This window comes from Lithobates pipiens, unplaced genomic scaffold, assembly GCF_037356315.1.
Source record: "Lithobates pipiens isolate NorthernLeopardFrog02 unplaced genomic scaffold, aLitPip1_a1.2 Scaffold_18, whole genome shotgun sequence".
NCBI classification, from domain to species: domain Eukaryota; kingdom Metazoa; phylum Chordata; class Amphibia; order Anura; family Ranidae; genus Lithobates; species Lithobates pipiens.
The window spans coordinates 640,442,068-640,456,731 of NW_027507758.1; the positions used below are offsets into that span (position 1 = coordinate 640,442,068).

Here is a 14,664-nt window from a genome sequence, read left to right on the forward strand (position 1 = left end):
TATAAGAAACGTCAGGCCGACGGAATCCTTGCAGTGTCTCCTCTGCGGAGACAGAAGAAGGATGTATTCGCTGCGCTGGATGAGATGAGCCATCGCTGGAGAGATGACCGTCCGTCGCTGGATAGCAAGAGTGGATTACCGCCGCTGGAATCTTTTATTTATTTTTATTTTTTTAATAAAGGAATTTTTCAAAAGTGTGTTTGTTTTATTTAACTATTTTTTACACTTTCTTTGTGAAATGGTAGGGGTACTTTTGTACCCCCTTACCATTTCAAACAGGGGGGGGCCGGGATCTGGGGGTCCCCTTCTTAAAGGGGGCTTCCAGATTCTGATAAGCCCCCCGCCCGCAGACCTCGACAACCACCGGCCACGGTTGTGGGGATGAGGCCCTTGTCCTCATCAACATGGGGACAAGGTGCTTTGAGGGGTCACAGACCCGCAAAGCATCCTCCCAATGTTGAGGGCATGTGGCCTGGTACGGTTCAGGAGGGAGGGGGGCCGCTCTCTCGTCCCCCCTCTTTTCCTGCGGCCTGCCAGGTTGCGTGCTCGGATAAAGGGTCTGGTATGGATTTTTAGGGGGACCCCCACGTCAAATTTTTTCTTAAATTTGAGGCAGCGTTCCCCTTAATATCCATACCAGACCTGAAGGGCCTGGTAATTGAATTTGGGGGACCCCCACGCTTTTTTTTTTATTTTTTTTTATCAATGACTTTCAATGAGTGTTCTCTGTATTACGGGAGCCGACAATTCATAATAGCTGCAAGTGATTTTAAAGGACTTTTTTCCTGCATAAATGACACTTTGTGCAGGGACAGTTCTAAGCACCAGAAACATGCGCCCCTTCACAGGCATACTATAGACACCCCCCCCCCCCCTACGAAATTTAAAGGAATATTACACTTTTATTGTTTCACTTTAATCATTATTAAAATCACTGCTCCCGAAAAAACGGCCGTTTTTAAAACTTTTTTTGCATTGATCCATGTCCCCTGGGGCAGGACCCGGGTCCCCAAACACTTTTTAGGACAGTAACTTGCAGAATCTTTTCTCTCTGTCGAATATTTTCTCTATATAATCTTGGACTAATAGAGGTAAGGTTAGGCACATTCGACCACAGGTTCTATAGACAGATTGTTATTGTCAGAGTCATGTCGAATCTCCTATTCTATATCGAACTGTTGTAACAATGAAAACAAAAATAAAGCATTTATTTATGTCGGACCTTTCGTTTTTTCGGATTTTGTGCTTTCGTTATCGTTTGTCAAAACGAAACCGAAAATAGCTGAAATTCGGACGAATATGCATTCGGACGAAAACGAATGCACATGTCTAGTCTCTAAGTTACTGGACCATCTACCACGGGAACCCCTAGATGTACAAGGAGGAAAACAGGAGGTAACACGCCCAAATCTAACCAGCAGCTCCTTCGGGGGTTAGTGCTACACAAGGCAGAGACAATACTTTGGTCATATCTGAAGGACACCAAGAGGATGACATAATGAAACCACATATACCAGTAAGTTCTTCTGTACCAAACACACCTGCCAGGAAAGAGAGCAGCTCTTCAACACCTTCTGGAGCTGAAAAAAATCACTGTGGTCTTGTGCAGCGTTCGAGTTTCAAGACGGCCAAATAGACTCCATATGTAGTGTATCTACCAGTAACACAGCATGTTATGTTTAAGACTGGTCACAATCTGTTTTTAGGTTGTTTACACATATTTTGGATTGCATGTAAAAAAATAAGGAGATGTTATGGAGTTCTTATACAAATACAGGGACTCTATGGTAATATACTCTATGGTAATATTGCATTGCTTGTACTTCCTGTTTCCTGTTCTGTGTTTGCTGTTCCTGTTATATAGTTCAATATGACTCCTCAAACCGCTTGCAGTGTCTTCATTTCTATACTGTAAAGCGCTGCGTAAACTGTTGGTGTTATATAAATCCTGTATAATAATAATAATAATACATGAAACAGCCGTGTTCACACTACGAGACGTTTCTTCAGCTGCAGTTTCTCTGAGTACCACAAGATGGTGATCTCACCTCTACCCAGTAAAAAAAGTCTCTATGGAATACAGACAGGAAGTTATGTCAGATACAGACAGGAAGTTCCATTTGGAAGGAAGTGGAGAGGAGACGTTGCTGGATCTGGCGACAGAGGAGGTAATATATAGATGAACCCCTTCAGGGGGATCAGTTGATGATGAATATATCTTCCTTCCAAAGCTGGCCATACATGGTTCAGTTTTATCGTTCATCCAGCGGGAGGAGAGGAAAAAACACATTGGAGGGGGATGGGGGAATCCTCCCCGCTGCACTATTGTATTCTGACAATGGGGGGCGCTCCTCCGCTCTCAGAATACACAGATCAGTGATGAAGCTATTGGCTGCAGCCGCTGATGGAGTGAATTTTATCTGGCAGTGACCACACATGGATGGAAATGTGACCGATCTCTGTTGATTTTCTGTGTAGTGACCCCGGCTTCATCTCTTGGATGCGCTTGTCTGTTGCTTGTCCTGATCTTTATCCTGATTCCTGGATCTCCTCCTCATCTCTCCTCCATATCCTCTTACACAGCTTTTCTCCACACCTGCAGTGATCCCGGGGGTGGAAACTTGGCCCTAAGAATGAGCTCAGGCGTGTTCACATATATGCCACTTGCAGAGCCCGCCAGGAAGTAGGTGCAGAGCTGCGCTAATCACAGGCAGTGAGACATTGCCCCGATGTGCGGCTGCAGAGATCAGGAAATGTCTCACTGCCTGTGATTAGCGCAGCACTGCGCCGACTTCCTGGCGGGCTCTGCAAGTGGCGTATGCGAACAACGCCGGAGCTCATCCTTACTTGGCACCAGCACCCAGCAAAATCCATCCGCACCACTAGGAGCTATGGAAAAAAAAGGGATCCTCTGTCCTCCTCCCCGCGGCGTCCCTCTCTTTCCGCCTCCCCGCGGCGTCCCTCTGTGTCCTCCTCCCCGCGGCGTCCCTCTGTGTCCTCCTCCCCGCGGCGTCCCTCTGTGTCCTCCTCCCCGCGGCGTCCCTCTGTGTCCTCCTCCCCGCGGCGTCCCTCTGTGTCCTCCTCCCCACGGCGTCCCTCTGTGTCCTCCCCGAGGCGTCCCTCTGTGTCCTCCTCCCCGTGGCGTCCCCCTCTGTCCTCCCACATAGATGACAGAGTGGGTTCTTTTTCTTTTTAAAAGGGAAGGGGTGTGGCCTTGACAGGAAGGGGTGGGCCATGTTTAAATTAGGGGGTATGGTGAGTTTAGTCAGGCCTAGGGCAGCACAAAACCTAAATACACCATTGAATGACAAAGGTGGATGATAGAAGGTGATGTCCATGGAGTATAATGGGAAGGAAAATATAAAGTCATTTGCAGAGAAATCTGAGAAGCTCAGCAATTTCCCCTTTCCCACAGGTCTTCCTCCAGTAGAGTAACAGATTGTATGATTGTCATTATTTGGGATTACAGCTGTTTTCTATGGAATGACAGATAAATGATAGAAAGGAATGTCCATAGAGTATAATGGGAAGGAGAGATGTGACCCGGAGTCAGAACCATTGGACATATCAGATCAATCCTTAGCAGACATTCTCTCCATGTTCACTGATGATCTTTAATATGGAGAGTAATTGGATTATAATTGTTTTCTAAGGAATGAAAGGCCCATAGAGGAGAATGTAGATCAACTTTTTTGCAGGCAAACTTGAATGGTATAGCAAGTTAAAGGGACATGCAATGGTGTTGCTATGAGGCGGCAAGGGGTGCACCCAGAACCCGGGTGACACCCGCCAGAGGGTGACACCAGGCCTGGACTGATGCTGAACATCGTGGCTCCTCTTCCTTTCCTGGATCTCTGTAATCCCTTCAGCTGTATGCGATGTGCGGGGGAGGGTGGGGGTAGAGGGAATGACACTGACAGACGGGGTGCCCTATTGTCCCCCCACAATCACATCTCTCTTCCACTGCAGCCTGCAGGATCCTCCTCGGCTCTGATGTTCACATACACTGGCCAGGAGGAAGAGTGGGGGAGGAGGCAGAGGAGGGACACCTAACCTACGAGGTCTGTAATAACAACAGGAGTCTTACATGGGGATTGGGAAGTGGGGGATCTGGGGGGCCTGGACAGGTAACAATTGTGCTGCCAAGAATGATTTTGGGGGGATGTGGGGGTGGGGGTTTGTCAGGGAAATTTTAAGCTTCTCCCTATAAGCATATCATTTCTTTGCGCTTAAAAGCACAAATACAGCACTCTCATATAATCCCGGGAAAGTGCGCTTTGTATGTCTCTCAGTAACACAAACACAGATGCTGGTATCACGTTGAGCTCAGCAAAATCCTCCAGAGATTAGCCAGGCTCCTTTTTTTTATACTAACAACATGGATAACAAAAGAAGGTGGTGGCTTCAGAATCAGCCAATCGGATACTTGTATTCAATCAAAAGAACCAATCACACGCACATGTGCAGATGCCAGATGGTCGTGTGCAAAATCATGCAGCAAGCACATGACTTTGAACACGATCTTGTGCACACTCCCACTGCTACCAATGAAGAGAGCCGTACTCTGTCATGGCTCAGTGGGCCATGATTTTGTATGGTTATACTATGGTTCCCATATATGCAGATCTGCTTACTTAGGAGTTTAGATGCGGTCGCCATGGAGTGGCCAGTCCCTTGGTGAGGCATAAACAAACATCCTTAAAAGAGCAAACAGATCCGCCATGTCCACGGGAAGGTTTCTGCAGCCAATGGTCTTCCACCAACGTCTGTATGTGAGAATACCCTCGCATGAGCGTATTACAGTCAAAACTGACACTGGGGGGCATCTGCCAACCATACATTAATAAAAATTTCCACAATAGGGTGGGGGGGGTTAAAGGATATGTGCTAGGGGGTGCTTTGTTTTGGGTAGGATTGTATTTGTGCTAGAAGGAGGAGAGCCCCCAGCACAATTCCTCTCCCCTCCCAAAGCACCCCCTAGCACACATCCTTTAACCCCCCAAATCAAACATCCCAGCCCTATCCCCCATTCCTATCCCGGCTCCATCCATTCCCCCGATCCCATTCTGGCTCCATCCACCACCTGACACCATCCCAGCTACATCCATTCCTCCGATCCCATCCTGGCTCCATCCATTCCCCAAATCCCATCCTGGCTCCATCAATTTCCCCGATCCCATCCTGGCTCCATCAATTCCCGATCCCATCCTGGCTCCATCAATTCCCCCGATCCCATCCTGGCTCCATACATTCCCCTGATCCCACCCTGGCTCCATACATTCCCCCGATCCCACCCTGGCTCCATCCATTCCCCCGATCCCACCCTGGCTCCATCCATTCCCCCGATCCCACCCTGGCTCCATACATTCCCCCGATCCCACCCTGGCTCCATCCATTCCCCCGATCCCACCCTGGCTCTATCCATTCCCCCGATCCCACCCTGGCTCTATCCATTCCCCCGATCCCATCCTTGCTCCATCCATTCCCTCGATCCCATCCTTGCTCCATCCATTCCCCCGATCCCATCCTTGCTCCATCCATTCCCCCGATCCCATCCTTGCTCCATCCATTCCCACGATCCCATCCTTGCTCCATCCATTCCCCCGATCCCATCCTCGCTCCATCCATTCCCCGATCCCACCCTGGCTCCATCCATTCCCTTGATCCCATCCTTGCTCCATCCATTTCCCGATCCCACCCTGGCTCCATCCATTCCCCCGATCCCACCCTGGCTCCATCCATTCCCCCGATCCCACCCTGGCTCCATCCATTCCCCCGATCCCACCCTGGCTCCATCCATTCCCCCGATCCCACCCTGGCTCCATCAATTCCCCCGATCCCATCCTGGCTCCATCAATTCCCCGATCCCATCCTGGCTCCATCAATTCCCCGATCCCATCCTGGCTCCATCAATTCCCCGATCCCATCCTGGCTCCATCAATTCCCCGATCCCATCCTGGCTCCATAAATTCCCCGATCCCATCCTGGCTCCATCAATTCCCCCGATCCCACCCTGGCTCCATCCATTCCCCTGATCCCACCCTGGCTCCATCCATTCCCCGATCCCACCCTGGCTCCATCCATTCCCTTGATCCCACCCTGGCTCCATCCATTCCCCCGATCCCACCCTGGCTCCATCCATTCCCCCGATCCCACCCTGGCTCCATCCATTCCCTCGATCCCACCCTGGCTCCATCCATTCCCCGATCCCATCCTGGCTCCATCAATTCCCCCGATCCCACCCTGGCTCCATCCATTCCCCCGATCCCACCCTGGCTCCATCCATTCCCCTGATCCCACCCTGGCTCCATCCATTCCCCTGATCCCACCCTGGCTCCATCCATTCCCCTGATCCCACCCTGGCTCCATCCATTCCCTTGATCCCACCCTGGCTCCATCCATTCCCCCGATCCCACCCTGGCTCCATCCATTCCCCCGATCCCACCCTGGCTCCATCCATTCCCCCGATCCCACCCTGGCTCCATCCATTCCCCCGATCCCACCCTGGCTCCATCCATTCCCCGATCCAATCCTTGCTCCATCCATTCCCCGATCCAATCCTTGCTCCATCCCTTCCCCCCATCCCATCCTGTAAAATCAAGGAAACACTGCGCTGCCTAAACCAAAATAGAAAAATAGCTTCTAACACAACAACTGGATAAGATTGTTTCAAAGGTAAATGGATATATATGGTGTAGCACTTTAAAGTGACTAAAACAATAACATGACTGAACACATGTCAGTGCTATCGTGTGTAAAAAAGTGACAGAGACTAATAGTCAGTATTATGGCACACTAGGTAGTAGCAAACAATAGCAACCACTCTTATGACACACCGAATAGTGATGGGTACTGGCAAAAATACTTGTGATGAGAGGATATCAAAGAAAATGATAAACAATGAAAAAGTGACTGGTGTAATAACCCTGAAATCACATATATATATATATATATATATATATATATATATATATATATATATATATATATATATATATAACACAAAAATAAAATGAACAAAAATGGAGCCGTCAGAAAGACAGATTACAACATTGAAGCGAAAAGCACAAAAAGAAATATTTAGGTGAGAAAGTCCATTGAGGATCGTGCCAAAAGTCCCAAAAAGAAGCTTGCACACTCTTCAAACCACCAAAAAACAAAGTGTCTGGCAATCATCAGCGTGACAAGACCACCACCAGAGACGATGTGAGCTTACCAGATAGCTCAGACCCACCAGAGCGTACGTTCTGTGAGTCCATAGAGCTTAGAAGTCTTAGGTGTGGTAGTCATTATTGATATTTTCAGATCGATTTTCATCTTCTATACAATTTAGTAGGCGTTTTTCTTTTCCTTTTTATTTATTTATTTTTTTGTTTTTGAATCCGGTATTATAATTTTCATTTAGTCACATTGAAATTATAATATATGTTTTTTTGGCCTTTTGGCTGTATGTATCTAAACATCACGATAAGATTATTACTATTGTAAAACCTCTTTAAAAGAATCCATCTCTGACATATGTCCAAAAACTTTTGACACATTGTATTTTGGGTTGTAAATTATAGTCGGCTGTCCATAGTTACTAAACTCTGATATAATATCCCTTCTGCCCAATCACGAATTAGTGGCTTGTTGTCATTTTTTGCGACCTTTTGACATATGTCTCAAAACTTTTGACATCTGCCATTCCGGGTATTGATCATAGCTGGTGGCTTATTGTCACCTTCTGCGACTTTCTGACATATGTCCCATAACTTTTGACATCTTGCATTCCGGGTATGTAAGATGCCTATCCCTTTTGTCCAATCACGAACCAGTGGCTTATTATTGTAATTTTTTACGACATTTTGACATATGTCTAAATATTTTTGACATGCGTCTCAAAACTTTTGACATCTGACATTCCGGGTATTGATTCTAGCTGGTGGCTCATTGCCACCTTCTGCGACTTTCTGACATATGTCCCAAAACTTTTGACATCTTGCATTCCGGGCATGTAAAATGCCTATCTCTCTATTCGCTGTTAAATGCTGTAAGTCTGTGTTTGTAGAATATGTGATAAATGTTCTGCGGACGACGAGTATTTCTTGCTATATATCAGCTTTGTCCACCATAATACTGTATTTGAGACGCGCTGTGGAGCGCAAGCTCTGCCTTCACATTGAGGCTTGGTATCCGGCCATCTATTTCACACCAACCGGAAGTTGGATGGCCCGGTGGAACGCAAACACACGCCAGTCCGCCATTTTGGCTTAACCCGGAAGTTACATTTACCTGGTGACACTACGAGCTGGATTCTGGTTAGAAGGGTTATATTCTCTATAAATGTAAGGCTGCAGTGGAGAGACACCCCAGACAAAGTGTATTGACACGAAACGCGTCGGGAGAACTCCACAAGCGCTTGAAAACACTTTTTTAATGTAAGTGTACTAGCTTTTAATAAATTTCCTTTTGTCCTATGGAATTAACACTATATGGTCTTCTTTATCCTTTTCTACATATCGGTTGCATCCTGACATCATACTTACCTATGCTGAGACGGACCTCTCTCCAAAAGTTTTGGGACACATCGGCAGGGATTGTTTTTTTTTTGGTTGTCTGCTGACATTCTAAGCTCTATGGACTCACAGAACGTACGCTCTGGTGGGTCTGAGCTATCTGGTAAGCTCACATCGTCTCTGGTGGTGGTCTTGTCACGCTGATGATTGCCAGACACTTTGTTTTTTGGTGGTTTGAAGAGTGTGCAAGCTTCTTTTTGGGACTTTTGGCACGATCCTCAATGGACTTTCTCACCTAAATATTTATTTTTGCCACTTAATTTTCTTTTTGTGCTTTTCGCTTCAATGTTGTAATCCGTCTTCGGACGGCTTCATTTTTGTTCATTTTCTTTTTGTGTTTATATATATATATATATGTGATTTCAGGGTTATTACACCAGTCACTTTTCATTGTTTATCATTTTCTTTGATATCCTCTCATCACAAGTATTTTTGCCAGTACCCATCACTATTCGGTGTGTCATAAGAGTGGTTGCTATTGTTTGCTACTACCTAGTGTGCCATAATACTGACTATTAGTCTTTGTCACTTTTTTACACACAATGGCACTGACATGTGTTCAGTCATGTTATTGTTTTAGTCACTTTAAAGCGCTACACCATATATATCCATTTCCCCCATCCCAGCTCCATCCCTTTCCCCCATCCCATCCTGGCTCCATCCATTTCCCCCATCCCATCCTGGCTCCATCCATTTCCCCCATCCCATCCTGGCTCCATCCATTTCCCCCATTCCATCCTGGGGCCATCCATTTCCCCCATCCAATCCTGGGGCCATCCATTTCCCCCATCCAATCCTGGGGCCATCCATTTCCCCCATCCCATCCTGGCTCCATCCATTTCCCCCATCCCATCCTGGCTCCATCCATTTCCCCCATCCCATCCTGGCTCCATCCATTTCCCCCATCCCATCCTGGCTCCATCCATTTCCCCCATCCCATCCTGGCTCCATCCATTTCCCCCATTCCATCCTGGGGCCATCCATTTCCCCCATCCAATCCTGGGGCCATCCATTTCCCCCATCCCAATCGGCTTTTTTCTCCTCGTACTGACAGTGTGAGGAGAAAGAAAAGAGCCAATCACCGGTGGCTGTGAGAGGGACATCAGTCCCGATCACAGCGGGCTGCCGCCAACTCATCAGTGCCCACCTGTGCCCCCTGCCAGTGCCACCTAACAATAGGCAACAGTGCCGCCTATCAGTGCCCACCAGCGCCACCCATCAGTGCCCACAGTGCCACCTATCAGTGCCTCAACAATAGTGCTGCACTTCAGTGTCACCTACCAGTGCCCATCAGTGGTACCTATCGGTGCCGCCCATCAGTGCCACCTTATCTGTGCCCATCAGTGCCACCATATCTGTGCCCGTCAGTGCCCCCGTATCTGTGCCTATCAGTGCCACCTTATCTGTGCCTATCAGTGGCGCCTTATCTGTTTCCATCCATGCCGCCCTATCTGTGCCCACCAGTGCCGCCTCATCAGCGTATATCCACGAAGGAGAAAAATTACCTGTTTGCAAAATGTTATAACAAACTATTACACATGATTTTTTTCCAAAACGTTCCACTTTTTTTTTTTGTTTGTTTAGCAAAAAATAGAATCCCAGCTGTGATTAAATATCACCAAAAGAAAGTTCTATTTGTGGGGAAAAATGATAAAAATGTAATGTGTCCAGTGTTGTATGACCGCGTAATTGTCGTTCAAAGTGCCACAGCGCTGAAAGCTGAAAATGGGTCTGGGCAGGAGGGGGTTTAAGTGCCCGGTAAGCGAGAGGTTAAAATAAAAATGAATATATTTTTGAATTGTATTATAAGAATTCATTATGGAAACCTACATACAGATTTTATAACGAATGAAGAATTGATTGTATATTTCATGGTTCCATTTCTCCACAACTACAAGATGTTGTCTGTACCCCCTCCCCCCCTCCTCTCCTCCACTGTCTCCTCTCCCCCCCCCTCTCCTCCACTGTCTCCTCTCCTCCCCCGGCCCCTCCTCCACTGTCTCCTCTAATCTCCTCTTATCTCCACCATAGGAACCTTCTCTGTGTGTCTCTCTCTCTCCCCTCTCTCTTTCTTTCTCTTTATCTATCTCTCTGTCTCTGTACCTCTCTCCATCACTCTCTTTAACTGTCCTCTTTCTCCTCTCCTTTTCTCTTGTTCTCTCTCTCCCTCTCTCCATCTCTTTCTTCCTCTCCAACCACCACCCTCTCTCTCTCCCTCCCCCTCTCTCCTTTCTCTTTCCTGCTCCTTTCTTTCTCTCCTTTCTCTCTCTTTCCTCTCTCTCTCCTTATTTTCTTGTTCTCATTTCTCTCCTTTCTCCCTCTCTCTCCTTTCTCCCTCTCTCCTCTCTCTCCTTTCTTTATCTCCCCTCTCTCATTTATCTCCCCCCCCCTCTCTCTCTCTCTCTCTTTTATCTCCTATCCCTCTCTCCAACCGCCGCCTCTTTCTCTCTCTCTCGCTATCTCTCCTTTATCTCTCTCCCGCTCCTTTCTTTCTCTCCTCTCTCTCTCCCCTCTCTCTCCCCCCCTCTCTCTCCCCCTCTCTCTCTCCCCCTCTCTCTCTCCTACTTCTCTCTCTCTCTCTCCTCCCTCTCTCTCTCTCTCCTCCCTCTCTCTCTCCTCCTCCTCTCTCTCTCCTCCTTCTCTCTCTCGCCTCCTTCTCTCTCTCGCCTCCTTCTCTCTCTCTCTCTCTCCTCCCTCTCTCCTCCCTCTCTCTCTTCTCCTCCTCCTCTCTCTCTCCTCCTCCCCCTCTCTCTCTCTCTCTCCTCTCTCTCTCTCCTCCCTCCCTCTCTCTCTCCTCCCTCCCTCTCTCTCTCCTCCCTCACTCTCTCTCTCCCTCCTCCTCCCCTCTCTCCCCCCTCTCTCCTCTCTCCCCCTCTCTCCTCTCAATCTCTCTCTCTTCCTCCTCTCTCTCTGTCTCTCTCTCTCCTCTTTCGCCCACCTTCTCTTTCTCCCTCTCCATCCACCGCCCTCTTTCTCTCCTTTCTCCCCTCTCTCGTTCTCTTCTCTCTCCCTCTCCCCCTCTCTCTCTCTCTCTCATTTTCTCTCTCTCCTTTCTCCCCTCTCTCTCTCCTTTTCTCTCATTCTGTTTTTTCTCTCTCCCCCTCTCATTTCTCCATCTCTCCTTTCTCTCTCTCTTTTCTCTCTCTCTTTTCTCTCTCTCTCTCTCCTCGGCTCTCTGTCTCATCTGCTCTCTCTCTCTCCCCTCCCCTCTCTCTATCTATCTCCTCTCTCTCACAATATATATATATATATATATATATATATATATATATATATTCCACCCTCTCCTTTCTCTCCCTCTCCTCGGCTCTCTGTCTCATCTGCTCTCTCTCTCTCCCCTCCCCTCTCTCTATCTATCTCCTCTCTCTCACTATATAGATATATATATATATATATATATATATATATATATATATATATATATATATATATATATATATATAGATATATAGATATATATTCCATCCTCTCCTTTCTCTCCCTCTCCTTTCTCTCCCTCTCCTTACTCTCCTCTCCCTCTCGTTACTCTCTTTCATTTCTCTCTCTCTCTCCCCTCTCTCTCTCCTCTCTCTCTCTCTCTCTCTCTCTCTCTCTCTCTCTCTTTCTCTCTTTCTCTCTCTCCCCCTCTCTCCCCCTCCCTCCCCTCTCTCTATCTCCTCTCTCTCTCACATTATATATATTCCCCCCTCTTTCCTTCACTTCCCCCCACTCTATATATCTCTAGCTTTCTATTTTTCTCTCTTTTTCTCTCAAATGTAATTTTTTTGTTTTCTCTATACACAAAAAATATCTAAAATGTAATTAGTGTGTTATGTTGTAATGTTTATAAAGCTCCATAGCTCAGCTTGTAGAGCACCAGGGGTCGTGAGTTCAAATCTTACTGGGGGTAATATAACCTAGTATACTTTGAATGACAATTGCCCGGTCATACTACACTCTACCCAAACTAAATTTTTTATCATTTTGTTCCCACAAATAGAGCTTTCTTTTGGTGGCATTTGATTGCCTCTGGGATTTTTATTTTCTGCTAAAAACAAATAAAAAAAGACCAACATTTTTATTTCTTTTAAAAAACATTGTAAATAAGTAAGTTTTCTACTTCACTGATGGGCACTGATAGGGCTGCACTGACAGGCACTGATGAGGTGGCACCAATGAAGTGTCACTGATAGGCGGCACTGATATGCGACACGGATGGGAAGTAATAGGTGGCACAAATAGGCACTGATAGGCGGCACGGATGGGCATGGATAGGCGGCATAGATGGACATGGATAGACGGTATGGATAGGCGGCACAGATTAGCATGGATTGGTGGCACAGATGGGCACTGATAGGCGGCATGGACGGCCACTGATAGGCGGCATGGATGGGCACTGATAGGCGGCATGGATGGGCACTGATAAGTGGCATTGTAATCTATTGTACTGATGGATGCCAATCAGTGATGCCCATTGTGGGTACTGACTGGCATCCCTGGTGGTCTAGGGTGGCATACCTGGTGCTGGCCATCCCTGGTGGTCCAGTGTGGGCATCCTCGGGGGGCTGCACTGATAATCGATCAGCACAGACCCCCTGTCAGAGGAGCAGCCGATCAGCTCTGACAGACGCGAGTGAGGAAAAGCCGATCAACGGCTCTTCCTATTTACACTGTGGTCAGCCGTCACGTGGTAAAGAGTCTCCGTCAGAGACTCTTTACTGAGATCGTAGTTGCGGTGTGTCAGACTGACATACTGCAACAACGATCGCCACGATGCACGCCCTACGGATGCGCGCAGCAGCTTAATATCCTCAGGACGTCATATGACGCCCAGTCAGGATATTGAAACCACTTTGCAGCCGCCATTCTGCTATATGGCAGGCGGCAAGTGGTTAATCATACAATATAAACCAATCCAAACATTTTTATTAAATAGGTACGTGCAAATAAAACACACAAAGTGCATGAGTGATCATAAAAACACCAAGAATTAGATATGAATATGCCAAAAGAAATGAAATTTATAATGAAAAATATAAATAAATGTAGGGAAATAATTATGAAAAAATATAAAAAGTAAAAATATATAAATCCCATATAGCACTCTAGTCCCATTAATTGAAATGATTAGTGTTCAAAAAGGTGCTTTGTGCTGTTGAAAGAGACGCGCTGATCTAGTTCCCTCTTCAGAAGGTGATCACAGCATACGTGAAGTGTAAATCCAAAGTTCCAGCTTCCGAGCGGCATTCCTGCAGTCACCCTGAGCCCGATTTGCTCCAGAAAGGTCTTAAATTGTTCCCCACAGCTGTGGGAATGTTCCAGGTTGGCATCTATGGTAAAATACAGGCCCCTGCGGCATTATCGATGGCAAGACAGCTGCTGCAGCCACCTATCTTTGCTCTCCAAAAACAACAGGCTGCAATGGTGAGTGACTCTGCCCCTTCTACTAGAGACACACAGCCTGACCCACTGCAGTCCCAGAGCAGTCCCGGAGCCTCCACATGGACAGTGAAGATAGCTCCAGCCCAGGTTCCCCTCCACTGAACTTACCCTAGCCTTCATTATGCTTGCTATTCAGGACTGCAAAGCCTCTCTCACTGCTCAGATAGCGTCAGTATGCATGGACTTTTCTCTCCTGAAGCAAGACATACAAAACTTAAGAGATAGGGCAGGGGAAGCAGAGGAACGCATCAGCTCGCTTGAGGAAGTTGTCCATCCCCTATCTGAGGGATCATACAGGGGAAATGGCGGCCCTTCATGCCAAAATTGATGGAAAATCGTTCCCGAAGGAACAACCTGCGATTCGTGGGCTTCCCTGAACGTGCAGATGGTCCTCGCCCTGAACTAAATCCCTTCCCACTGAGACCTTACAAGTAACCACAGACCCAGAGGGGAGATTTATTATACTAAGCTTACAAATTTCCTCTGTGATGCTTACTCTTGTGAATGTTTATATTCCTCCCCCATTTTTGGTGGAGGTACTATCTAAATTGTCACTGAGGCCGTGTACACACGCGCGGACTGTTCGCCCAACTTTGTCCGTCCAACAGTTTCGGCAAACAGTCCGCTCAAACTTAGCATGGACGGACATGGCCACACACGACGGACGAACAGTTTGCTGAAACCG

The 14,664-nt window shown here is 47.2% G+C and overlaps 1 protein-coding gene across 1 annotated transcript in view; it reads left to right on the forward strand.

The window, feature by feature from the left end:
- Positions 1-2,072: 2,072 nt before the first annotated feature.
- Positions 2,073-14,664, forward strand: part of LOC143986900 (uncharacterized) — a 32,680-nt gene continuing 20,088 nt past the window's right edge. The window contains exon 1 of the mRNA XM_077485307.1: positions 2,073-2,168. Coding sequence (XP_077341433.1) covers positions 2,073-2,168 — 96 coding nt within the window. The remainder of the gene's footprint in view (positions 2,169-14,664) is intronic.